Source organism: Pseudopodoces humilis, chromosome 10 (genome assembly GCF_049639895.1).
Source record: "Pseudopodoces humilis isolate 2021_Gansu_Grassland_sample_001 chromosome 10, ASM4963989v1, whole genome shotgun sequence".
NCBI lineage: Eukaryota > Metazoa > Chordata > Aves > Passeriformes > Paridae > Pseudopodoces > Pseudopodoces humilis.
In genome coordinates this window covers 19745144-19771167 of record NC_142209.1, presented here as the reverse complement: position 1 = coordinate 19771167, position 26024 = coordinate 19745144, and the positions used below count along the sequence as shown (strand labels likewise).

At 37.7% G+C, this 26024-nt stretch overlaps 1 protein-coding gene across 1 annotated transcript in view; it reads right to left on the bottom strand.

Annotated features, from left to right (window-relative positions):
• Positions 1-26024, bottom strand: part of ADGRL4 (adhesion G protein-coupled receptor L4) — a 73702-nt gene that overhangs the window by 23803 nt on the left and 23875 nt on the right. The window contains exons 3-9 of the mRNA XM_005521027.3: positions 12522-12674; positions 6404-6559; positions 5816-5886; positions 3950-4123; positions 3677-3860; positions 1315-1431; positions 37-230 (exon numbers count right to left, since the gene is read on the bottom strand). Of these exons, the coding sequence (XP_005521084.1) occupies positions 37-230; positions 1315-1431; positions 3677-3860; positions 3950-4123; positions 5816-5886; positions 6404-6559; positions 12522-12674 (1049 nt within the window). The remainder of the gene's footprint in view (positions 1-36; positions 231-1314; positions 1432-3676; positions 3861-3949; positions 4124-5815; positions 5887-6403; positions 6560-12521; positions 12675-26024) is intronic.

Sequence of the window (26024 nt, the reverse complement as noted above, 5' to 3'; positions counted from 1 at the left end):
GTTTTACTTGAAGCTGATAATAAAAAACCCCCTTACCTTGGCATACTTTAAGGTAAATGTTATTTTCTCGAGCTCATAGAGTGTGGGTGGATTTGAGCTAATTGCAACAGCTATAACCGCTGAGCTTACTGTCTGTCTCTGCTCTGAAGGATCTTTGGAGGAGCGGTTTTTAGGCGATGAAAGCAGAGAACCGATATTGCTGTACCGCAGAAAGACAACTGCAACAGTGCCTATCAATCAAACCGACCATGGTTAGTACTTTGTGGGTTTTTATAGAAGAACAAAATTGAAGACATTAAGGAAACAATAAACAATAGACATTATTGCTGCTATTGCATAAAATATGCAAAGCAGATGGAGCCTTTGTGGAATACTTATAAAAATGTTTTAGAGACAATGAAATATAGCTTTATTTAAAACAATGTAACTGGCATTAGGAATAAAAATGTGTGTTTACACTGGTAATACTAATTAGATATATGCATATATTTTTCCTAGAGTAATGTATGCTTGCTGCTGTTCTGTAACTGGTTACACATGTGGTGTCAGCTCTTACAAAGTAAAATGTCTCACACCTGAAGTAAATACTGGACCTTTCTGAAGTACCTGGCTTGCTTTGACTTCCATTACTGTGGACCCAGGATGGAATACAAATAGGGAAAAGGAAAACATTTTTGGATTCAGTGTGATCTTAAAAAATATAGTGACTTTTTCCCTGGTACCACAATAAACCACATTTTTAGATATTGACACATACAGATTAGATGGAAGATGAGGATTTAAAAAATCTTTTCCATGATTATTTCATTATGTGTTTTAATTCCTGAGCTGTTTAAACACATTAATATTTAGTGATGACAATTGTTGTAAGCCTTTTCTGTATCACTCTGAGGTACAAGCCAGATCTGGGTCCTGCTGGTTTTGGTACTAAAGATTACGTGTTCTTGCCCCAGGGAGCTTCTCTTTGAGTGGAAAAGTGCAGCCAATTTTGAAGGAGAAGTAACACAGAGAGTTGAAGGGGCCGGTCCAAAGTCATACAGCAGATCTATGGCTGAGGAAAGGATAATGCTCAGATTTGTGATATCAAAACCTAGTGTGAAAACTCACTGATTACTCACTGTGCCACTGGACATGTTAGAAATATCATTCTTGAGACAATAAAGGAGAAAGAGTGAAAAAAATACCTTGTCTTCTTTGTAGTTAGCAGTGTGGAAATTCAGCCTTGGTAAATTGCACATTTGGCTGTTTTGTAGTGGGTACAAGTCTATCCAAAGTGTTTATTAACCCACCTACTCTCCATCCTTTGTTTCTTACCATTTGGATGAGGTTCCTTTCTCTTCTTCGGAGAGATCTTTATGTAATCTCCCCCTGTGTATACATGAGGGTGGATGTGTTTCATGTGGTGTGAATCAAAAGCAAAAACCTTCAGCGCTGCAAAAGAAGAAAAATACTGTACAAATAACAGCTCCATTATGGCCTACCATAATTTAGAGTTGGGTTAATATATGTGCTACTGGATTGCATAATTACTGAGAATTTTAAGACTCTATCCTTGTGCAAAATATTTCAAGAAAAAGGTCATTAATATAACATGTTTGTTTAAACATCTACGTTTTTTTATTTTCACGCATACATTTTGCTCTCATACGTTTTACTCTTTCCATGAAAAATATAGTCTCTTATTTACCTTGCCTTAAATTAGGTACTGGAAAAAACAATGTAGGTTACTTTAGGAAGAGCTATTGCTTTATTAAAAATGTATTTCTGAAAGGGGCCACAAATCACAATTATAAAAAGGAAAGCATAAAATTCTCCACTGAATAATAACATTTGATAAAAGCCAATTTTTGAAAAGTATATATTTTATGGTTATCTATCCACGCTTCCAAATACACATTGCACCATGAACTAATGATATGTCTTGTCAAAAAGCAAACAAACAAGCATCACCCCTTAGGACAAAAACTACATTAGAGTCTATTGAGCTCTTTACTTGGTTCATTACAGTGCTGAGTTTCAATCACCCAGGATGGGAACAAAAATAAGTCAATCAGGCTTCTTTAAAAAACAAAACAAAACAACAGCAAACAAATCTAAAAGTTGACTGATGGTGGAATATCACTAAGCTAGACCATCTGCATTGCTTATAGCACAGCACACAAAAATAATATGAGCTATTCAATAGACCAGCTGTCAGAAAATGTTTGTAAGGGCATAAGAAATTGTTTTCTTTGGCTAGAGTTTTGAAAAGCTCGTAGTTCAAGAGCTTGCACCAAAAAAAGCAGTGGAAGGAGAGGGGTGATGTTGTAGGTTTTATCCCAGAATATTTGTGTGTGGCACATATGAGACCTGTGAAAAATTTATTCGTGCTGAAAAAGAGTAACAAAAATTTTAGTGTTTGTGTCCAATTTGGAAAAGAGCTCATTCAGTTTACCATTTTAGAACAAACCCAAGGAAGATAATCATTAACCTTTCAACACAGGAATTCCTCTCCATTCTCTTTATCAGCTTCTTCTGTCACTTTGGTGACTGACACCTACAGTAGCACGGGAGACTGCACCTGAATTCTCTCTTCCTGACTTTCATGGCCCCAGCTCTGTGGTGACGAGAGCCTCTGCTTTCAAGCAAGGGAGGTGTGGGGAGGGGGCACAAGGGTTTTACAGCCAGCACCTGGCGCTGCTCTGGACCTGCTGCAGACCCAGAGGTCTCTGCAATACCATAAGTCTGATTCTACAGAGTCTGTGTCAAGGAACAAATCCATCCCTACTTTTTCATCATTCTGTCTAATTTAGTTTCAGAAAGGTGAGGGTAGAACAGGCAGTTTGACCTGCCTCGAGACCACAGTAGGAATCTTTCTCATCAAGTCATCATATAAAAAAGCAAGCCAGTGAGAGACACTGAAGGACTGTGCTAAATCTAAAATAAGAAATCAGATCACATACAGTTTGGGGACATTCAGAAAAAATAAAGATGAAAGAGTGACCATTGACAAAGAAATCAGCCATGCTTTATCAGGATTTTCAAAAGTGGCTGGTGTCAGCATTTCTCCACTCTCATTGAAGGAATGGTAAAACTATTATTACCACAGGAAAATCTGCAGGTATTGGTGGGAAGACACCAACACTCAGGGAGAAGGCAGAAGAGAAAAATGGTGCTGTTGCGACTAACCAATTCTCCTCCTGGGGAATTCCTCTTAAAATGAGAAATTCCTGTTGAGATAAAGCCACTCAAGTTTAAACTCACTAGGTACAGTCCTTATTCCAAGTTCATTTATAATAACTAGACTAAACCAAAAGCAGTAAAAAAAAAAAATCTGTAGAGAGCAATTCCAAATTTTGTTCCACTGGTGTTTTTTTATACACATAAGATGCACAGGATAATTTTGTGCTTATAAAATGAATCTAGACTGTGTGATAGGTCATAATGAGAGATTTAAGAGAATATGAAAACAAGTTTCCATAGACTCTCAATTTAATTTTTTGCTCTGGACTCAAATGTTTAGTCTGTGAAAATTATGATACCTACACTGAAAGTCAGGTGTTAGTTACAAAAATCATACAAATTAACACCTGTGTCTTTCACATAACACCATTTCTAATCTTCATAATTGTGCTGAAAAACTCCTCTGTTTAATCCACATCTAAAGTACATCTTAGAATGATTTTCTTTATCTTACCTATGTCACTTGCATTAGCATCCAGCTGGGCTGTCCTTTTGAAGCTCTGTGACATGAAAAGTGTCGCCTGCTCTGCAGTGTGCAGCAGCTTAGTCAGGCTCCGCCTTTGGTTATCTGCAGGTAGAGCTTCCCAGACTGTCATTTTGTCTTTTTGTAAAAAATTGTTCACAGTGTTGACCAAAACCTGTAAGTAAAAACATGTGTTTGAGCAGAGTCATAGGCTGTCCTTGGAATAGGGATAAACCCCACAACTCCAAGGCTTGAGCCACTCACGTTAATGGTGGTGTTGTGCAGGGCTTCATTGTCAGAGACAGAGTCACTCATGGCGCTCCACGATGAATAAGACAGTGCTTCAACATATGAAACCACTTCTACAGGTAAAAGGGGTCCCAAAGTGTTTTTATTAATTTCTTGCAGCTTCTCCAGAGGTGTTTTTAAATGACTAATCTGAAAAATGCCAGAATTCACATCTTAATGAAACAAGTAAAGCCGTATTTCTGCATGTGAAAATGATCCCAATAGACTGATTTCTGTTAATTAACATACTGGTTTATAAGACACTTGTGCATAAACACCCCTTCTCAAGCAACAGGCTGACCTATAAATTATTGATATTACACGTATTTAATATAACTTTCACAAGCAACCACGATTAAAAAAATCGTGTGCTATCATTACACATTTTTTCCCTATAGCAGCTGTTTTGTTTATCCTCATGATCTAAAGTGAACCAGTAAATGTTCTGCAAAAGTAATTAAATATCAATGATGTGATTATTCTGCTTCTGTATAAATCTATTGATTTTCTTTTAAATTTTAACTGAAAAGGTGGGAACAGATGGAAGTATTTGTATATTTTTTAGTTTTTCCCCAAATGCAAATTATAAAGCATGTAGTGGAGTGAACTGTACTGTCTACTTCTACTTCAGTGTTTCAGCTTATAAACTTCTAAGTGCACTTACATAAAACAGCTAATTTAAAAATATAGGCAGGAAAATGTGAGATGAAGATTAGGCTTCCACATTTAAGTCTCATGGCTGAATAAGAGAATTCTTACTACACAAAACTAGAATCTATTTAATAAAACACTCAGCATCTGATTTTGTATGATCTCTACTCTCTGCTATTGAACAGCTTTTATGGGGATTGCTTTGTCTTTGAAACTGAACAGAAAACAGGAAAACAGGCTAAAAATCTGACAGATATTTACACAAAAATATTTTGAATTATTAATTTAATTTAATTTAATTTTAGTTTGAGTATATTTTTTCAAAAATCTCATTCTAAGATTCCGCTGTAACTTTTACCATGGCTTTGCACCTAAGTGTGATAAGCAGGTATTATATCTGATATAATGTATTACACTGCAGGTAAACATAAAAATGTTAACATGTTAACACAACATATATATAGCACTAGGTTAATAAAATACTTTAAAATAATATATTTTTGAACCAAGTAACTTAATAAAATTGCTTAATATCAAATGCAAACATATGCAATTGCTTTAAATTTATTTATGCCTATGCTTCATTTATCCTTTAAAATTAGACAATACTGAAGTTGTAGAATAATGACTAGTGCATTCATTAATATATTTTTAATTTGCTTCAGGAATCTCTGTCTCTGGTGAAAAATACTCTGGCCACAGAACATTTGTTTCTATAAATCCTGTATCACTTTAAACAGTCGCCTTTGAGGAGTAAATAATCCAGCATACCAAGATGTTATGGCTCCCTTTTCTGTTTAGTCACTTGTTGACATTACTTTTGGAAGCTATGTTGCCTTTCTTCTGAACAAGCAAATAATTGCACATCAGTAAATGCAGCAGTGTGTAACTCCAGAAATTAGAGAAACAGCTGAGTAATTACCACACTTCTGAATTTTTCATGCATCATGAATCACTTTGCTGGAAAGGGAACATGCAGAATCCCAGCAAGTTATTATCATGTGTAGAACATACAACCCAGTTCAAATAATTTGAAATTATTAAAAAGCCTTCTGTAAACATGCTTAAGTTCAATTGTATGCTTCAAGCCTTTGTAAAAAACTGTTTAAGAACTATTACAATTGAAATAGCAATTTCAAACAGAAACAATTAAAGGATTTAAAAATTAATCTATGAACCAATGCTACTTACTCTGGCTAAAGTTCTGTTAATATGTTCAGCTATACAGTCTTTGAATAACTCACACTTGGCCTTTGGATTTTCTGTAAAAATAAAAAGGGAAACTAATTATACATTGCAGTTCAATCAATATTCAATACATACTAATTGCAAAAGCTCTTGTCTAGGTCATTCCCCAAGCCACCGGCACTCTGAATTTATGCACACAAAGCACAGCATTCTGTTCTCAAACTGCAATTATAAAGACTTTATCTTAGCCAAAATTATAGCATTGGATTGGAATGAGCTTTTTATTCAGGTAGAGGGCTTGGTCCCTTTTATGAGACTTCCACAGGTGGAGTAGAGACAGCTCAAATTTACAGAGAGGAGTACAGCTCTGACAGCTATAAGGAGGTAACCATTAATTCAAATGGATCTCATCACACTGTTTAGCAAAAATGCATTTACAAAATTATTCTATTCTCAGGAATTGTAGATGCCACAGCCTTGCCTCTTTTTCATGTCTTGCTGATTAATCTAACTGAAGATAAATAGGCACTGGTGGGTTTCTCAGAAGATGTATCTCTATAATAACACATAAACCTTTATAAAATCATGTACCTTGGCAGGAAGTGCCATCATTTGGCTTAAACTGCAATTTTCCTGTGGATGGTTGATAACCTTCCTTACAGGAGCAGTTAAACCCTCCATCCACGTTTTCACATTTTGCATGATCTCCACAGGCAACAGCTCCTTCGTTGCTGCACTCATCTACATCTGCAAATATCGGTAGAAATTGAATTTTTATTAAGTATTTACAGACTAACACCTTGCTGCTTTGATAATAGCCCCACACACTACAAGCAGTTTCATAATAAAATTTCATGTAATAAAAAAAAGCAAAAACTAAACCCACAATCTCAATGGCAAAATCCCTGCCATTATAATACTTAAGGATTAGAAGGATAAATCATAATTGATCGTATTTTTATACCACCTCTTTATTGCTATATAATACTACACCGTTCGTGTTTTAAAACCATATTAATTCTATCATAACAAAATGGTTGGCATGATGCAAATCATCTGAAATCCATTTTTCAAAGATTAGACTAAATAGATTTTCTCAGCTCAGTTAGAAAAAGAAAAAACCAACCTGCAGACTTATCTTTTAAGTTGCAGCTTTAAAATGACACTGCAAAAGCTCGCTCTGTCCATCTTGTTAATCTAATAATTAAACTCTGTGCCCTTTAAAGTGCTTGGCATATCCTTTTTTTAAAATTCACATTTAAATTACATTTGCCTAAAATGTCCTTTGTGCTTCTAAGTAAATTGCCATTAAGTAGACAAGTTCAGTAACTGGGTGGGGCATAGTCCAAGAGTAAAACCAATGAATTCCAGGAAGGGAATTCATGAATTGATCAATTTAGGAGAGCTGGGTACTAAACCCCTGGCTGGAGTACCAATTATTTTGCATTATTTGACTGGCTAAGGATAAAGATCGAATAACTCAATGGAGAAAGCAAACTGGGAACTATACCAAATAATTCTGGAGAATGAAGTAATGGACTGTGAAGTGCTGTGTTGGAAAGGAGAAAAAAATGAAGAGCTTTGGGACAGGTATATCTGAAAAATGAGGTGGTACATGAATGGGTTTAGAGTAACAGCTTGAGAACTGAACTGAAGGAAAAGACAGTGCAGGGAATGCAGGAGAGAGGGTGACAACTCCAGTCAAGAACTGGTATACGACTTAATTTTGGAAAGAAATTGGAAGTGGTTAATTGATCAGTGGAGAAGAGCTATCTGAATTGATAGGCAGCCTCTGCTCAGCTAGAGGGGGTGTTAAGAACAGACAAGCAGAAAGCAGATATGGGGTGGCTGGAAATACACTATTAGCATATAGCACACTGCTTTTGATACAAGAATCTTGGTGGTTTACAAAAAGGAGTACAAAAAGGAGCAATAACGCATGTGAAGTGAGGTTATTATTGAAAAATTGAAAGATATACTGCATGTATATGGATATATCAAGGGAATGCAAAAAAATATCTGAAGATTACTTGGGGGTCATCTGTCTATTTGGACAGAGGTGTCCCTGGGATTCAAAGTTGAAGTCCCACCTCACTTTCATATATCCTTTTTCTCAATGAGCCATTGGCTCTGATTTGCACCTGATGTGTTGTGTTTTAAGCCTGAAGTTCAGAAGTTGCCATGGAAAAGCCACTCAGAGTCCTGCACGGACAGGAAGGAGATGTGGGGCTGGAGGTGCTCCTGCCCTCCCCAGCAGAGCCACCACTGCTCTGCAGGGAGAGCCACCAAGAAAGCAGTGTGTTTAAATGGCTTCTGCCAGCCTGGAAGTTTAAAGCAGGTGGTTAAATTATGATTGTCTGTATTAGGGAAATAGGTTTTTTTCCATATTTAATGCCCCAAACTGCTAATGTTTCTCTTTAAGAAACTGAGTTTTGCTTTATCTGTATATGTATGGTTTCTGTGACCTCAGTGTTCATAGTTATGGAGCTAACCACATTATACATGAACCAATCTGGCAAAAGGGAAGGAAAATAGCATGATATAGTGCTACACACAGGATACCTCATAATTAAATGCTGTCATTTAAAGACATAACGCTAGAGTTGTTACTCTTTGCATTTAAATAACCTCTCACATCAGTAAATTATAAAGCTCTGTTTGAAACAAGTGGGTGTGTGTCAGTGCCTTGTGTGACTCTGTAAAACAGAGAGACTTTGAATGAATTGAAGTGGCAAGGGTGAAAATCATGACAAAGCCAGTTTGTCTAACAAGAAAACACATCACCCTTAAACCAAAGATTTCTCTGGCCTTGTCAGCTGCGTGGAGGACATGTACATCTGAGCAAGCCATTCATCATTTAATGCAGTGCTAAACCACCAGCAATTCACAACTATCTTTGCCAAAACTTACAATAACGTATAAATAAGAAAAGTAATATTTGAATGCTTTTGAGAATACTCTTACTAAGAATCATGTTTCCGTATGATTTACTGATACAAATGTTTCAAAATTGCCATGACATTTTTCTTTTCATAAACTTTTAGATCAGTAAATAATTTATTTGTTATCATTGGGCAGTCATGCAAATTCTTTTTGTAATTATGTCAGATATTAAGTGTAACGGAGATTTTAATGAGAAGACAGGATTATCCAAAACAACAGCAGAAATCCAAGTATTTTGGCACATCTCTGGCAACAGGGCTGCTATTTAAAGTCTGATAGAGACACCCTGTTGAGTATATGCAAATAGACTTTGCAGTTGAGTTGTCCATATGGAATGAGTCCATATCAAGCCTATTTAATTCACTGTTTCCAGAAGAATAAAACAACTCCTGGATGACAAAATTAAAAGGCAATATGCCTGATCTTGCAAGGTACTAATCAGCTTTGTATCTCTTCTAAATCAATGAGATTGTCAGGGGCAGCCAACAGTTTGTGACAGTTGCAAGAATGCAGCTTTTAAATTCCTCCTTTGAAATGCTGTGCGCAGTAGCCGTAGGCTTTTGTTTCTTTATATTTTGTAGTTATGCCTTTTTAGCCAAACATGCAATTGTTGGGCACACATGGACAACAGCTTGTCAGTGCTTTCAGCGATACAATTTTAGCGGAGCTTTGGGGTGAGGATCCCAAACTGCACCTTAGCAGGGAGCAGAAGAGCAGGAATTGGGCTGCCAAGGCTTGCCTGAGCAGTCTTCACAGACAGAATTCCTGAGCAAAGGTTGGAGAACAGCAGCTTTTTAAACAGAAGAGCATTTGCCCCAGGTCTGCAAAAAAAGCCCTGGACTTTCAGTAAATATTCAAAACAAATCCTGGAGCTGAACTATGACGTTTTTATAATAGCTGTGATCAGAAAAATAATATCACCAACACCACTTAGGCTAGTGTGAAAATAGATTTATAACCTTTTATTTTATTTCTGCGCTTTGTCACTCTTCATTTACTGCAGCAGGCAAGAAAATTCCAATTACATTAAAAGTACGGAGAACAGTTATTATGTTCAGTCTTGCCAATTACAGGATTGTACCTACATCGCTTTGATTCTTCTCCAGCCAGTCAAGACAGCTTGATGTCTACATCATACCTTCTGCTTATTAGTAGCTTGCAAGTGATTGAAAAGTCCAATTGCAAAGGACTACATGCTCCCTCCCCGTGTCTCCACACTGTGGAAGGCAGCAGCACACACAAAGTAGAAATGAAAAAGGCTATGAATGGCAAAAGTAAAAGAAAAGTTAGCAGTGTGGCCCAATGCCAGATTCCATCCACTGTACAGCTCCCTTGTCACAGCAAAGGATGAGATGGAGAATGGGTGCCTTCCCAAATACCTGAAGAGAGCTAATAGCATGTTCCCAGAAAAGGCAGAGTGGTGTGGATGCCATTTTCATTTCACAGATGGCCATTTTCATGTTTTTACTCTGTTGACTGGGGTGAAAAAAGTAGGTTTATATTTCACTTTTTTACCTGCAGCTGAGCATTCAATAAATTGTCAAGTCTAAGGAAAAGTATGGCTTTTGCACAAATCAAAAAAGAGATTTTAATAGCTCACTTTGAGGTCAGCAGAAAAATGCCTTCAGAAATATCACATCTCTGCATCCTTATTTTTTTCTTTTCCATTTCCTTCATAATTTTCTTCTCCAATTCCTTTATCCTTTTCTTCTCCTCTTTTTCCCTTCCTACCATCTAGTTCCTCATCTGTCTGCCTCTTTGTCATATCTTCACTAGTTGTCCTTGATTACATGGGTAGGAAATACTTTTGACTCTCAGCTCAAATCTCAGCATTCTGATTGGATTAAGGGTGAGCCAACATTCCTCAAAGCCATTGTCCCAAGAATTCTTTTGATCTACTACCTTGGGGAACATGATCATTTTTCACTTGGGATCTTATTGTGGTTTCCAAGGAGGGAACACACATGTATGTGCAAGGAATTTGAAAGTGACTTGCACACACATGTACCACACTTGTGTACATATGTACCACACTTGCACAACTGGAAACTCAGGTGGGCTTGAGGGCATAAACAAATCGGGTTCATAATGGTATACTCTCCAAAATTCACCACTGTAGTTTAAAATTTATTGCCATGTACATATATATATTAAAGAGAAGATTTAAGACTTCTAAAAATATATTGTGGGGCCCTGTAAACATGTGTAGGATGGATATCTGGTAGTTCTGTTCCATGATTTTTACTAAATAACTTGCACTCTATTTACAATGAAATGATATTTGCTTCAGCTGTCACCCTGAATACACAACTGTCAGCTGCTCGTGTGCAAGTCATGTCTGCTACCTGTAGCAGCAGATCCATTGGGTACAAGATAGCTTATTATGGTTTCCCTGACAGATAAAGTCAAAAATCGTGGACCAAAAAGTTGTCTTTACATCTTGGTAAAGTAATTGGTGCACTTGTTTAATGAGAAAACATGCCTACCTTGTTTAATGACAAATGGTAAATTTTAATTTCAGTGTGAGTTTGGAAAGCTCTTGGCTCCTCCATGTGGATTTTCAAAAGGAATTATTAAACTAAACTCAAGTAGAGGATAAGAAAGATCAATCTGCCCAGTAAAGAAGGAAAAAAAGGAAGAAATTATCGGGCTAATGGTAAGAAGTTAAAGTGACACAAAGTCAGAGAAATAACTTTGAAGACAAACTTCTGAAGCTGAGGAAATATCATAATGTAAAAATCAAAACCTGGAGCAGTAATGGTGAGAATATTTACAGCTCAATGTGCTAACTGTCTCCATCCCAGCTAATTTAAGAATGATTCATAGCAGCTGAATAAAGCAGAGCACTTTTAGATGGATGTGAGCAATGGGCAAGAAATGTCGATTAGATCACTTTCTGGCTTAATATGCAACCTCTGCTGATATTAAGAGCAGTGAGAAGAGAGGTTGTCAGCACTCACAAGCTCACAGGAGACATACCTAGGATGAGACACAGTCAGCATAAAGGTGTAAAGGGCAATAGATTTATTTCTCATTTTCCCATTCCCTGAGGACTTTTGCAACATACAGAGAAAATTACCAAGAGTTTGAAAAAAGAGAAACAGTTACAGTTCTTCCATTCAGAGGAAATCCTAAAGGATTGCATGGTTGTTCAGAACATTTTTCCAGAGAACTTTTTCTTCCCTGTTATCTTGAACATGTTCCATCCAACTGGTACAGAAACAGAGTCTAACAAATGGCTCAGGAGATAGGATAACCACTGATCTTGCCCTTGCTTTTGATCAGGCATGAAAAATTACAAAAAGTATCCCAACCAAGTTTCCAAACAAAAGATATTTGAAGTATACTAGTTCAAACTTACAAAGAATTTTGGTGATCCAGATCTGAATGCAGAATATTTTGTCACTTTTTTTCCTGAGAATGTGACCACCTTGCTCACTGATCAGTGAAACAGTGGCATAAATGGGTGATTTCTATGTTGCCTTAATTATATATTTATTGTGTAATTCTGTGGCATGTGGATTTAAATATATTGAAAGTCAAATATATTTGTCAAAGTTAAATATATTGAAAGAGTCAAGATTCAGGTGTCACTGAAAGCAACCAGAATATTAAGCTAGCTTGTTCCAGTCCAAAATGTGGGAATTTTATACCCAGACTCCAAACTTCACAACTATGGAAGCCTTTTGCTAGGTTTCTATAATTAAGAGAGGCAATAAGAGAAGAGTGACAGTGTAAAGCTGTCTGGCAGACAGTAGTAACTTACCCACGCAGGAGGTTCCATCATTAGGAACAAAAATTTGTTGACCATTGCTGGGTTTGAAACCAGACATACATGTGCAGTAATAACTTCCCTCTGTGTTTGTGCAATTGGCATGCTCTCCACAAGGCTGAGTAGCATTTTCACACTCATTATCATCTGCAAGACACAAATTATGGAGAAATATATTTTCATTTGAAGATTGAAGAAAGCAATATTGTATAAGCTTAATTTGGCTCTGGTATTTCACTCGTATAAGCCTTGAATGCTGAGCTGGCACTCTTGGTGTTTGTCTATATAGTTTTCCCATTGCCAAGGATGTAATCAGGTGTTCAGCAGCACTCATCTGCCCTCATCCTGTGTGAATAAACAAGTGAGAGAGTTGGCGGGATCCTGAAATGAATGATTTAATTGGATATACACTTGGAATAAAGGATTGAGACAAATGCGCGCTCTGCCGTGGTTGTAATTGGTAATGTTTTTTCCCTATCCAAAAATCTACAGGTAGAAAGTCACTCTGAGGATATGTCTGGGAATTCAGAATTATAAAAAACAGAGGTCGGAAGGATATAAAGAAATCACCCCATTCATTCTCTAACATAAAAACCACTATAGCTAAATGCACATTTTTTATGTGCTGTTTTTAAAGATCTTCTGGGATATTTCTCAGCATTACTGGAAAACAAACTTAAAAATTCATCCTGCTGACTGGCCTGACTTTTCAAGTATATTGTTTTTTCTTTAGTTATCCCAAAGACCTTAAGAAAGAGATGAGCAAGATTCATGTCTTGAGCCTTAGCAATTGCTAAGCATACTCTTAGCAATTGCTCTGCAGGTCATAATTTTTGTACCTGCAAATTCTCATGAACAGTTTTACAGGGTTAATCCCAGGCCTCCAATTATACAGTGAAAAGGATTGATACACACAAGTTTGTGACTATGTCATCTCTGCAGAGCCTCAGCATGTGCTGTCATATGAGCATGGGGATCCAGCAATCTTAATCAAAGGTCAAACAAAATCATGAACTCATGCTTTGTATTGCATAGTGGATCTCCTGCAATGACTCAATAAAACCATTTCCTCTCTAAAATCTTCCATGGTTTCTATGGTCTATTGAGTAATTTTCAGACCAAACTTGAAAAAAATTTCAAAAACGTTTTTATCTAGGCGCGCTACTTATCAAACTGAGAGAAATGCTCACAATACTGATAAATCCATCTTTCCAATAGCCCATTTCTTTTAAAGTACCCCAAAACTTTGAAACAAAAAAAAAAAAATCAATGAAAGTCTCCAAAAGAAGGTGACATTCGAGCAGAATTCTCCCTTTTCTACATCATGAGAAAAGAAAAAGTTACAGACTTCCTTAAGTGTACTGGGATTTTGTTCCTGTTCTCAAGCAAAAGGCACTCATAACATGATGAATGGCAGGAAGGAGTTCTAACAGGGAGAGAAATAACAATTTATTGCAGAAGAGAAATGATTAAGGAGCATGACAGAGAGAAGAAATATGATTTCAGAAAAGACACCCAAGGATGAGCTTTAGGAAGGTGCTCCAGCTTCCTGATGGTCAGAGTTCTCATAAGCTGTTTACAGAGACAGGACACAGATAAGGAAAGTCTCATGTAAGCTGGGGCAGTGACAAGATTAAATTACAGCAAGAGCCTTGCAGGAATACTTTTCTGGAATATAACTTAGTCATAACCCTCAGCATAACTCAAACAGGACATTTTTTGAGATTTGAAGTCTGACATGATTTTGAATGTGACTCAATTGACTCAGACATGCAAATATAAATTCAGATCTGCAGTTTTGCTCAGTGGAATTTGGGTTAACAGTATCAAATGGATTATGCTCATTAAAACTAAAATTTAATGTAATTTAATGAGGAATCCAAGTATAAAAGCACTGTGCCAACACACGTCAACAATATTTATTCTACAACCTTGGTATTCATGAGAATACAGCAGAGGATGTGTATGATTTGGATTTTAAAGAATCCCAAAGTCAAACCTAATTAGCCTAAGTGGAATTATGATAGGGAGGAAAAAGTGTGATGTTGATCCCAGTTCAAAAAAAAGGCATGAGAATAGGAAAAATCTGGTTTGTCACATAGCATTGCAGAGACCAGGTCCCAGAAAACTTTGCAAACCTTGATTACAGGGTCCATTGCTAATGTATTTTGTGTGTGTTTGACTCCTTTGCAATCTAAATTTGCTCCCAGACCCCAGTGTTTAGTGACAACAAAAAAAGAGTGCTCTACCCTATTGTAGTTGTAAAATAAATTTGGTCTTGGGAGAACATTGACAGATTCTAGAAAAGAGTTTTACTTTGGAAAGCTCATGGGATTGTAGTCTTGGAAGATGAGAACTAGAAGGTCACTGGTGGTGGAAGGACTTGATTTAAAATAGAGGAAGAACAGAGCTAAGGAGTCTAAAGGCTACATGCAAGAACATTTCCTTTGGATTTTTTCTCTGGATGATGTCCTGGCATATTGCCTTTTTCAGGTGGTCCAAAGGATTTATAAGCAATATTAAAATGACTCATCCAGTGGTTATCAATAAATTCTCTACAATTATGCCTAAATAACTTCACTGGATTGTTGGTGTTTTTCTCAATATTTATGATGTCTGCAAGAGGTTTATTGGTGACTATATGGCCTTGGTAAGCTCGCTTATTGAAAGATCTTTCAGAAACATTTTGAACATTGAAGAGCAGCAATAACTTACATTGCAAACAAAAGAATGAATATTTTAAAGAGTTAAATTCACATGGAGCTTTCTTTTCTCTATTCCCATGGTCTAAAGTAATACTGAGCAGACTGTGCTGAGAGATAATTTACTGGACCACATCCTGCTTGCACTGAAATTAGTGACGTAAAAGCTACTGACGTAAGTAGACTATGGAAAACTACTAGGTTAATGAGAAAGGCAAGGAAAGAGTCTTAAAAAAAACAGAGAGGATTTTTGTATACAGTCTATCCAAACATTCTTTTTTTACACAAAATAATCTGCAAGATAAAAAATGATGGCAAAAATATTATTGAGTTCTCTGTTCAGACAGCCTGAATTTTTTATTCAAACAGCACTCCAATGAGGAGCCCAGGGGCTTATTGTAGTGTTCCAAATTTTACATGATTTATAATGTCATTGGATTTGTGAATTTCAGGAAAAACAATGGATGAAAAATGTTTTTTTAACAAAATTTTCTGCCTGTGCAGAAAGGATACTTTAAGTGACAGCACTCATATAATCCACCTGCTTTGTTGCTACCTAATTTAATTACAGCATGTGTATTTAATGCTGCACAGATACTCATTGAACACTGCAGGCAGTATTTCAGGAATGCATATTGCTTTTAAAGATTTTTTTATTTCCAGTAAATGATGAAAAATTTGGAGACATGAGTAACCAAATGACAAGGTTAATTATCATGGATAAATGGTAACATTGCATTCAAGTCTGTTTGATACTTAAGGCATTTCCTGAATAGCTGCCCTGTCTTAAGGAATGACAGTGGGGGACATGGAGAAGTTTGTTGGGATTCTAGGCTTGGCTGTTTTTTTTGGGTTGCTCTAAAATCCCATCATTACCAATCAAAATGTAAGGAAGGTTATAAATAATTTCCAAGGAAATTTGTGTTGAGTAACTCAAAGATATGTGGGGAATATAGGAATGTGTACCTGAATATTGGTAGGATGTTTACGTGATAGAGTTGTATAATAAAATCCATTTTCCATTTTTACTTTAAAATTACAGCTAGCAGGTATTTTACTGTACATAAATGTCATTATGGTTAGATAGAATCAACTACTGTTATAGTAATCAATGTAATGATTGTAAATACCTCTACTAGTCTCTTGAGAGCATTTTATGGATTTTCAAGAGCAGAAAAAAAGAAAAAAGACAAAAATGATATATCCCTCTAGAGCTCCATTTTGATTTGAGCTAGTAATTCTGTTTTAAAACACTTGTGCTCATTAATATGGTTACATTTTTGTATAGAGAGCAATAAATTATTTTAGAAACTTTAACTCATACCAATACAAAAAGGAAGAATTATTTGTGGATTTTAGGGTCATGATGCACTTGGAAGCTAAAGGAACTTGATAAGATTTTAGGAGGAAAAAACCCAACATGGAACATTTCCTTTGTTGTATTCCATATCCCTTTTAAAATGCAAGATTTACCCTGTCATATATGGTAAATATAGGGTATTTTAATAATGTGTGGTTATGAAATTATAACCTACATTTGGAAAACAGCTACAAAATTGCATAATTTTTCTTTGTGACAAGCATTGGAAAATTCTTTGTGTTATCAATTTTGAAGATTTTTTTGTAATACTGTTTGCATATTTACATGAAAAATATAATGAGGAAAAGTCTTTTGGTAGTGGATTTATCAAACAGCTATGAAATATTTTCATTGCACTGGGCATATCTCTGTGATAGACTATTTGATGACATGATGACATATAATATGAAGAATTAGTTTTGGGGTGAAGCTTGTCATATTGATTCATAACCACACAGAAGTTTTTCCTGTTTTACTTTTCATACATTTTGAAATAAATTGTTCCTCCCTTCACTTCAAGTAACAAACAAACAAGGTGTAAATCCAAAGTTAAACAGAATGATTTTTGCATTTTCAGTCCTCCCCAATCCATGCAAATTGAGATTTTGTAGAAATGAAGAGAATATTAAGGACTCCTTGACTTTGTTAACCTGAGTTTTCCCAAAGCCACACGGGAACGAGCATAGGTCCAATGCTGTGATTTTCATAAGTTTAGTGAAGCCTGATGTTACTAAGCAGCTCTTACACTACAATATATCCACATCCTATTAAGTGCCTGATGACATATAGTTACTGCAATTAAAACATCAACAATTAATTTTTCCCTAATCCGTGGGAACCTATCTGCAGAAACCGAGGTGGGAGAGCTCTGGGGCACACCCATCAGTCAGGATGGACACAGAATCTGTGGGGCACAGCAGGCTGAGAGCTGGGCAGCAGTGGGTAGGAAGGAAATGCAGCCAGGGTGGCTGGGGAATACATTGATTCATTGCATCCAGCTGCTCTCTTCTGACAGGAGCCTCTGCTGCCAGAGCTGCTACGGAGCCCCTGGGGGAAACGAAAACCACCCTTCCCCAGTGTAACCCTCATGGGAGAACAGGGCTGGAAGTGCCTCACTTAACCCCTCAAAAGCTAGCAAATAAAGGCTTCCTGTAAAACAAATTCCAATGCTACTCTCCCCCTGCTGTGCTTAGCTTGTCTGGAGGTCTCAGAACAGTGGGTGATTTTACACACATTACTTGTGTGCTGCAGGACTGCATCTACTGCCATCAAAGCCAGAACAGAGAACAGCAATACCATTAACAGCCTTGCCTTTCCTTTCTTGTGATTTGTTTCCATTAATGGCAATTTAACACAATTTGTTTATGATTCTCCAAAGATTCAGCATTTGAGCTTGGTCTAAATCAGCATGAAAGAGCAGATGCTTAGAATAACCACTTGAGACTGTAGAAACTGGCCTGGAAATCTCATTTTAATATGAATTGCTTTCATAATGCGCCTGATTCATCTTTGTCCTACACCTGGGCAGGGAACCATGCAGTAGCTGCATAGGAAATCTTGCCACTGCAAGCTCTGCCCTGTTAAGATTTCACATTTCCCTACTGCCTTCAAGAGCTTTTCACAATGCCTTCTCTGGGTGTTTTTGTAGCTTGGCAGGAGTTTTTAACTGGTTTAAACTTAGTGGCTCTGCAACTAGCTGGTCTCCTATAAGGTCTTAGTACAGCAAACAAGTATTTTCTGTCACACCTTCACAGGCTATGTGTATATAAAGGGATGATTTCAGATAAGCAGTTCTTTCATGTCTGGATGAACTAAAGGGCCTCACAACAGAAAATTCCCTTGGTCCCAGTTTAAGGAACAGGACAGAACTGTGTGAAAGAAGGAAGAAAGGAAAGTTTCCTACATATTAAAGTCACTCAGGTTGAGCTTCAGAGAATGGACAAGGTTTGAAGAGGTTAATATATTATCTAAACTGTTTCCCTCATCTCTTGCTGATATTTCCAGGCATTATAAATTAAACATGAACAGCATTTATTATCGGGTAAGTGCCAGTGATGAAATTGTCATTTGTTTAGCCACACAGAACATCCTGCCTTTTTAGCACGTGTGAAATACCAGAAAAAGGAAATCTATGATTTGTGATCATTCATATGTGAAGAATGGATTTGTGGTGGGGCATATATCATTAAAGGTACTAGTCCTTGACTGGAAACAAACCATTTACACAGAGAGGCATCTGCAAGGATTTGAGAACAGAAAGGAACAAAGTGCTTAAATTAGTGAGACAGAAGTAAAAGGGGGATTAAATAATTGAAGGAGGGAATAAATATTGAGTGGTAATGTCACACTTCTTCCCCCATCACTTCCTCCCCTGCACCTCTGGAGAGCTGAGGTCTACATGCAGTGCATCAACACCCTCCCATCTCTCTCCCAGAAGAGACCTCATTGCTGCACTGACCAACAGAGATTCAGCAAAAAAACTTTAGAGCTGCAAGTGCAGAGCATCAGTTTCATTGTCCAAACCACAAATTAGTTATTTATTGTCTGATGGACACCCCTTCCCTGATCAGATCATGAGGATGAGACCTGGGAATGCTATGAAGATTCACCCTTTCCACTGCAGGCAGAACTCAGAGCTGGTCAGGCATGCCCTGCTTGTGGAGAGCAGGGTCTCAGAGCCTGGCAGAGATGTGGGTGCTGGGCACAGCCCAAGGGGCAGCTCAGGCACAAGGGATAAGGAGCTGTCACTCACTCTTCAGGGTAGCTGACTGTGACCTCCTTGTGTCTGGAGTACTCCAGGATCCCCTTCTACCTTTCTCCCAAGAACATGGCATTAATTTACCAGCTGCTCTGATGAGCTGTTAGGATGCAATGCTAAAGAAGGAGAGAGATGAGTAATGTCAGAGCAGAGTAATGTCAGAGACAATATAGTGGGAAAGGTCTGAAAACAGGTTGAAGATGGTCTGCTGGAGTTCCAAGACTGATTTTTGAGGTGAGAAGTTGTGACTAGGTGAACTATTTGGAAAACTGGCTAATAGACACTCAATAGGTTTGGATAAAAAATAATCCAAATTTCAGTTCCAGTCACATGCAGCTCCTGGTTGGCTATATTGTGAACTCAACACAATGCTCCCATCTGACAGGATGTGAATGAGATGTAACCACTCAAATCTAAACATTTTGGTCCCACGCAAGAGATTAGACAGAAGGAAAGCAGTTTAGGAAACAGTCTGATTAAGGGGGAATAAAAGCTTCCCTTCCAGGCAACACTGTCCTAAATTTCAAAACAAAAAAAAATATTTATTCAGAAAACACAGCTAGGAAATGCATCAGCACTTTAAAGCTTATATATGAAATACAGAGTGGGGCCTCATGGTGTGGGTGAGCAAGATGTGAAGGTGATGTAACTGAGACAACACAACTTGACTGAGGCAGGGGAACATTGAGAATTATCTCATGAGCTTTATCAAACTTGCTACAAACATGCAGCAAAGGCTATGATAAGAAATGGTGCTGTTCTATGTCAGGATATGGGTTTATCATCCTTCAGTCACTCAGGACTACATCCTGAATGTCACATGGCAACAGCAGCACTGTGTTCCCACTGTGCCAGGCAGTTGGGGCTGGAAGCACCCAAATGCACCTGTGCTGCTCTGGGAGCCTCTGCAAAGCACAAAGGGCAGTATCAGATATTTAATATCAGTGACAGAGGTGTGTGAGCTTGTTTCACAGGTGGCACCCAGTAATGGACACAAATGAGTGAGCACGTGGGGCTCTGCAATGATTCATAAAATAACTGCTCAGGCACAGAGATGGTTGGTAAAGGTAGCTTGGAGCTGATGGGATCCATTTGTTTGGGGTGGTTCATAGTATACATTTGGGAGCCAGAAATTAAGACTGGGTTGCTGAATTCCTCCCTGGAGCAGGCAGACAGGTGTGTTTGAACTAAAGGACAAGCTCTGGTTCACATCTAATTCTGAAGCAGGCTTTCCCCTAGCTGACATGCTTCATTGCTCCTCAGAAGGAGGAGCTCAGAAATACCAGGACTGTTTCTGCATTTCTCTCCAAGTGGATATGCTCATGTTTGGTTTAAGTGTGTGAAAGGTCTGTTTCCATAAAAGAGCCTGACCTCAAACTCACAAATGCCCAAGGAGCGACTCCTATTAACCTACACCATTGCTATTACGGGAGCAAAGGGGCAGCACCTGCCAAGAGCAGAAGTCAAAAATGAAGATCACATTGCTCTCCCTTTCCTCACCCCACTCTGATTTAATTACAAAACCCAACCTCAGCATCCTGGCAGACACCCTGAGTGAAGCTTGCTACTTCAGGATTAGGCAGAATGTAATTGAGACACACCATTAGTCTCTTGGTTCACCTCCTTCAAAAACAAGGAATTAACACAAAGTGAAGTGCAGCTGAATGGAGATATGCTGGATTTGAACTGCTGGCAGTGTGCAGGTGTCAGTGTTTTTCTGAATGCTACCAGCAGAAGTGCTTTAGAAACTTCACTGTTATTAAATTACACATTTTCCCATATAGCTTCTGTTTTTGTTGCTAACTTGCTTGTTTTCACTGGAAAGCATCCTTTAACTGAAAAGTAAAAAAGGACATGCACAGTCAGAATATTTTTCCTTAAAGGAAAGTGAGCAGCAAGCACAGCAGTCCCCTACTGAAAGGGACTTGCCAGTAGATAACCATGCCCCCTCCTGCAGAAGTGAATAGGAGCCCAAGTAGAAGTTATGTTTCAGCACCGCAAATAAAACTGCATCAAATAAAAACAACAAAGAAAATCAGAAATCCAACCAGCCCCAAAACAAATTACAACCAGACAATATCTGCATTCTAATTTCTCTCAGATTTCCCATTGCATTTTCCATAATGCTGGCATAGAATCAGTACCATCCATGAAAGCAGATATATCAGAATGTGAGAGTGAAGTCTTGATTACATTAACTCTTTCTTCAGAGTATTTACTCATTCTGTGTACATAGATCTGTCCAATACTCCAGTAGCCCCTGTATAATAGTATCAAGGAAAATAAAATTTGTTCAAATAAAGACTTGAACAAATAAACTTGTTCGATTACAGATGCACCTGCTTCTTGTAATTTCCAGCACTAATTTCTCAAAACTCTGCTTGCAGAACTTTCTGAAACACAAAGTCAGTATGACAGAATTTTTTGCATGTTACATCAGAACCATAAACACTCTTGTAGAGGACATAATTCCCCAGTAGCTGCAAAAAGGTTGTACATTACCATGCACCAAATCTTGTGATCTATCTGATCTGCATGCAACAGATGTTAAATGCATCCTAAGAAAGACAGCATAACCACATCAGGATTACTCTGTTCACATCTAAATCCCAAAGGCTACGAGATGGATGTCTCCTACAGACAGTTACAGAGGGTTTCTCTCAGAGGCCGGGATCTCTCTGGCTTCCTCAACAATGTCCCATCAAACAGCAAGTGAAACACAACGCTAGAGGTCAGGGAGAACATGAATTCCTACATCTCACATTTCCAGACTACCTTCATGGTCCATGGGAGATATAGTCTGTCCATTTACATTCGCCATTTTACCAGCATTTTTGGAAGGGAAAAGAGGAACTGAATTTTACTTAGAAGGTTTTTGCTAAATCCTAAATTTAGAGCTGTAGCATTAAGATTTTCTTTGGGCAACAAGGACAGCTAGATACATAGAAAGGACAAATGGGCTCCTCAGTGTTCAGCTTTTGAATCTGCTGCTTAAAACAAGGTAGGACATTATGAAGCCAGCTATCACTGTTACATTATTTTCCAAAGGACAAATTTATTGCAGATAATTTCCTGTAACATATTTGAAACAGTATTAAGAACATTTCTTGCTTCAGAGATGCAGAAATGCACTATGTTCCATTTTGAATTTTAAAAGCAGAATACAATAAAAGATGTGGTAAAATTTCTTTGAGAGAAGTAGTAACTCAAATAACATGGAAGGCCATAAAACGGTGACTACAGAAGCTATTTTTTTTTCCACTGTGGAATAGTATTCATTGATTTCTGAAACCACAGGCTAATTATGCTCTCTGAGTGGATGAAGTACCTTAAGGAGTCTGGTCTGGGCATCAGAGACACAGAGATGACTATTTACTTTTGTCAAACCCAACTTACTGTACTAAAGACTGGAGTATCTTGACAAAATTTGATTGCCACTCTTCAAGAGGTTAGATGAGGTGACCTAATCCCACTCTGTGAGACACTTGTACCTATATTTCTCTAAGATAATATTAGGGTTAGGTGTTTAGAACAAGATACTACAGTAGTAAATAGTTGTTCTATTTATTTTATTTTTAAAGTCAAAAATTACATGTTAAATATTCATCTTCTACAGTGGCCCACATAACTTTCATGTGGCTGCTTTTTATATTAGTCCTATTTGTGAGTTATCCCATTTAAATGTTCTGGAATTCAATAGCTTCACTTCTGGATAATAGACTAAATCACAAAAGGAAATAATTTCTATCTATAACTGAGAAAAGCCATTAATTGCTGGAATACATCCAGCCTCCAAACCTGAAGATATCAAATATGTTCTGGCAAGGAGGAGACAATTAGGCTGAGGAATTCTACCCAGAGGGACAACATGCCAGCATTATTTCAGCTGGACTAATGACTACGACAATAACCACTGAAGTATTCCCAGCTACTGTCAATGTTGAAAGTATTTAACTCCATGGTCAAAATATCTTAACTACTGACAGTGATATTCTTAGAGACTGACTCCAGTGGGTGATTTCAGAAAAAAAAAATCACTATAAAATCATACAGTTTTGATGCTGTGTACTCCACACAGCCTCCCCCTCCTTTTTTTTTTTTTTTTCTTTCTGACCTGAATTAAAGCTAAATGTAATGATAGAAATGGAACAGGAGGTTATAAAACTTACAAGTTAAATCTGTGGTACTGTTTGGCTCAGTTAAAAGGTTACAGGTATTTTGATGATTATAATAATTTTCCCATATAATAGCCAAATATTATCTTAGTGGAATTTCCTGATTTGAAAAGCATTTAGCTCTCCCCATTTCTGTAGCAACCTCTTCCAAAAACAAGACTGGTCTTAAGGCCAAATTTTCTCTTTCATCTCTTCCGCCTGAAACAGATAGCTTTGAAGTGATGGAACTCATGGTCTCCTCATGCCAAATACTCTGGGTAGCTCTTTCTGGACCTTTTCTTTAAGGCATAAAATCTGGAAAATTTTAGCTTCGTGTCAAACAGTAGAATGAGTTAATCTTCTCAGATCTCTTAATGAATTTTGAGTGTGAGGGGAGTACATTGTATCCTAAATCAATCTGAAGTGACTTCTCCCTTGCTGACTACACTAACAACTTTACTCTTCATTAGTTAATACGTCCTAGGTTGAAATATTTTGTTTATTCATAATCACTGTTGTCTACATAAATTTGTTATTTTCTAGCAGAGTTTTTTATTCTCAGAAACAGAGGCCAAGGGCTTTATTATCCCAAAGTAGTAGGCAAAAATATAAAATTACATTAAAAACACATCCAGATTTTGGACAGAAGTGATACACGTACCATGGAACAAAGTTGAAATGTGGCACAAGCCAGAGATGAAAACACTTTTAAGTTTGCCTACCGTGATACAAGCTGCCACATAAAGTGTTATGATGTACATTTAATGCCTGGGAGTACTGACAGGCGGGAGGGTGTGGATATGCTGCATAAATGCTGTGTATCTTTTGGCAGCAGGAGCCATGCAGTGTGCCACACTGGGGGGCTGCATGGGCTCAGAGGTGTGTCCTGTCACAGGCAGTGATGCTGCAGCAGTGTAACTCTCTAGGGGGTTAATTTGCCTTTTGAATCCAGTCTTTATTAGCCTGGCCATGGCAGCACAGCCAGGACACCGCTCGCTGCCGCCTGACCTGGTTTATCCAGCTCTGCACCCTCCCAGCTCAGCAGACACGTGGAGAAAAAGTCCCAGTTACAAAGCACAGAGAAAGCACTGCTACCACTGGTTAAAGTGAGGGGCATAATTTACATACCAAGATGACAGAAAAGGAGGATTGTCCTAGGGTACTGAGTGAACACACGTAAAACACAACAGATTTCCAGAGACTGCCGTGATGAGGTTCCACTGAGAGGGAGGCACTGCAGAAACTTCCGCTAGTATTGTTCTCTGAGTATTACTCTGCTTCAAAGTTCTCACCTGGAAAGGCTAAAAAACTTGCTTCCCAAGAAAATCACTCAAAAATAGAAAAAGAACCTTCCCTTCACATATTGAAATAAACCCCTCAAAATAAGTGCCTAAAACTAAGTTCAAGCAAAAATAATCAAGATAAATATCACGATTACTGAATCACTGAACTCATAGAAGCATTGAGTAGATTTCTGCAGCATGTTAAGTACCCCTGAAAATTGGGCTGTTTATTGGAAATGTGGTGAAGTCCTGCAAGCTGCAGTAAAGATGGTTACTTTGTTTTCAATCTAGGAAAACTATTATATCATGTATCAAATGTTTTATTCATCAAAGGAAGTCATTGCCTTTTGTCCTCTGTACCCACTTGTGAATGCATCAGCACAGGCAGTTCTATAGGAGAGCCTCAGTTTTGCTCCAAAGTCCTAACACAATCAAAGTACTGAAAATCTCAGTTTCAGTTTGTTGGGAAATGTTCTCTGTGCTTGGAATTGTGTCAAATTTGACATTATTCTAAGCATTAAACATTTCACTTAGAGTAGGTTTACACCTCAAATCTAAATTCAGACTATGGACACAAAAAATAATGTTTAAAAAGACATTAATTTTCAAATGGTCAAGCTGTTATATATGAAAATAATATATTAGAGCTCAAATTCTTATACCAGCTGCCTTGGCTCCAGATCAGGCACTGTAAAGTTAACCTCCAGGACCTCCTCCAGAGACTCACTGAAAGATCTGGGATACAGAACAGCTGGAGTCAGGGAAAAGGGCATGTTGGGGTCTGGACAGCATGCCATGCTTTGGGAAGGTTGATATTTTATTGACTATTGTTCAGAGAAGTGTTTTACCAGTCCTAAAATCTACTTAGGGATTTAAGTAAAGAAAAGGCATGCCTTTCTTCTTAACTGGTGACATCCATGTTACAGCTGCTAGAGACAACTGGCAGAGTCACCCTGTGAGTTAAGGCTCAGGCAAGAAGGAAAAATTGTTTTCTAAGCAGGCCCCACTTTTAGGCCATTAAACTGCAAGATAATGATGTTTTTTTTGAGGAGCAACAAATTTCTTTAGAGCTTTATTTGGTGCCTATTTTAGCCAAAGGCTGCTGTGTTGTGATATTTTATGTTTAAATGTGCCCTACTCTGTCAAGCCACAGAAGTCTTTAAAGTCTTCTCATCTTTATTGCAGACAGTACTTTGATCTCAATGCCAGAAAAGGTCAACACAAGAACTTCAGAATTAGA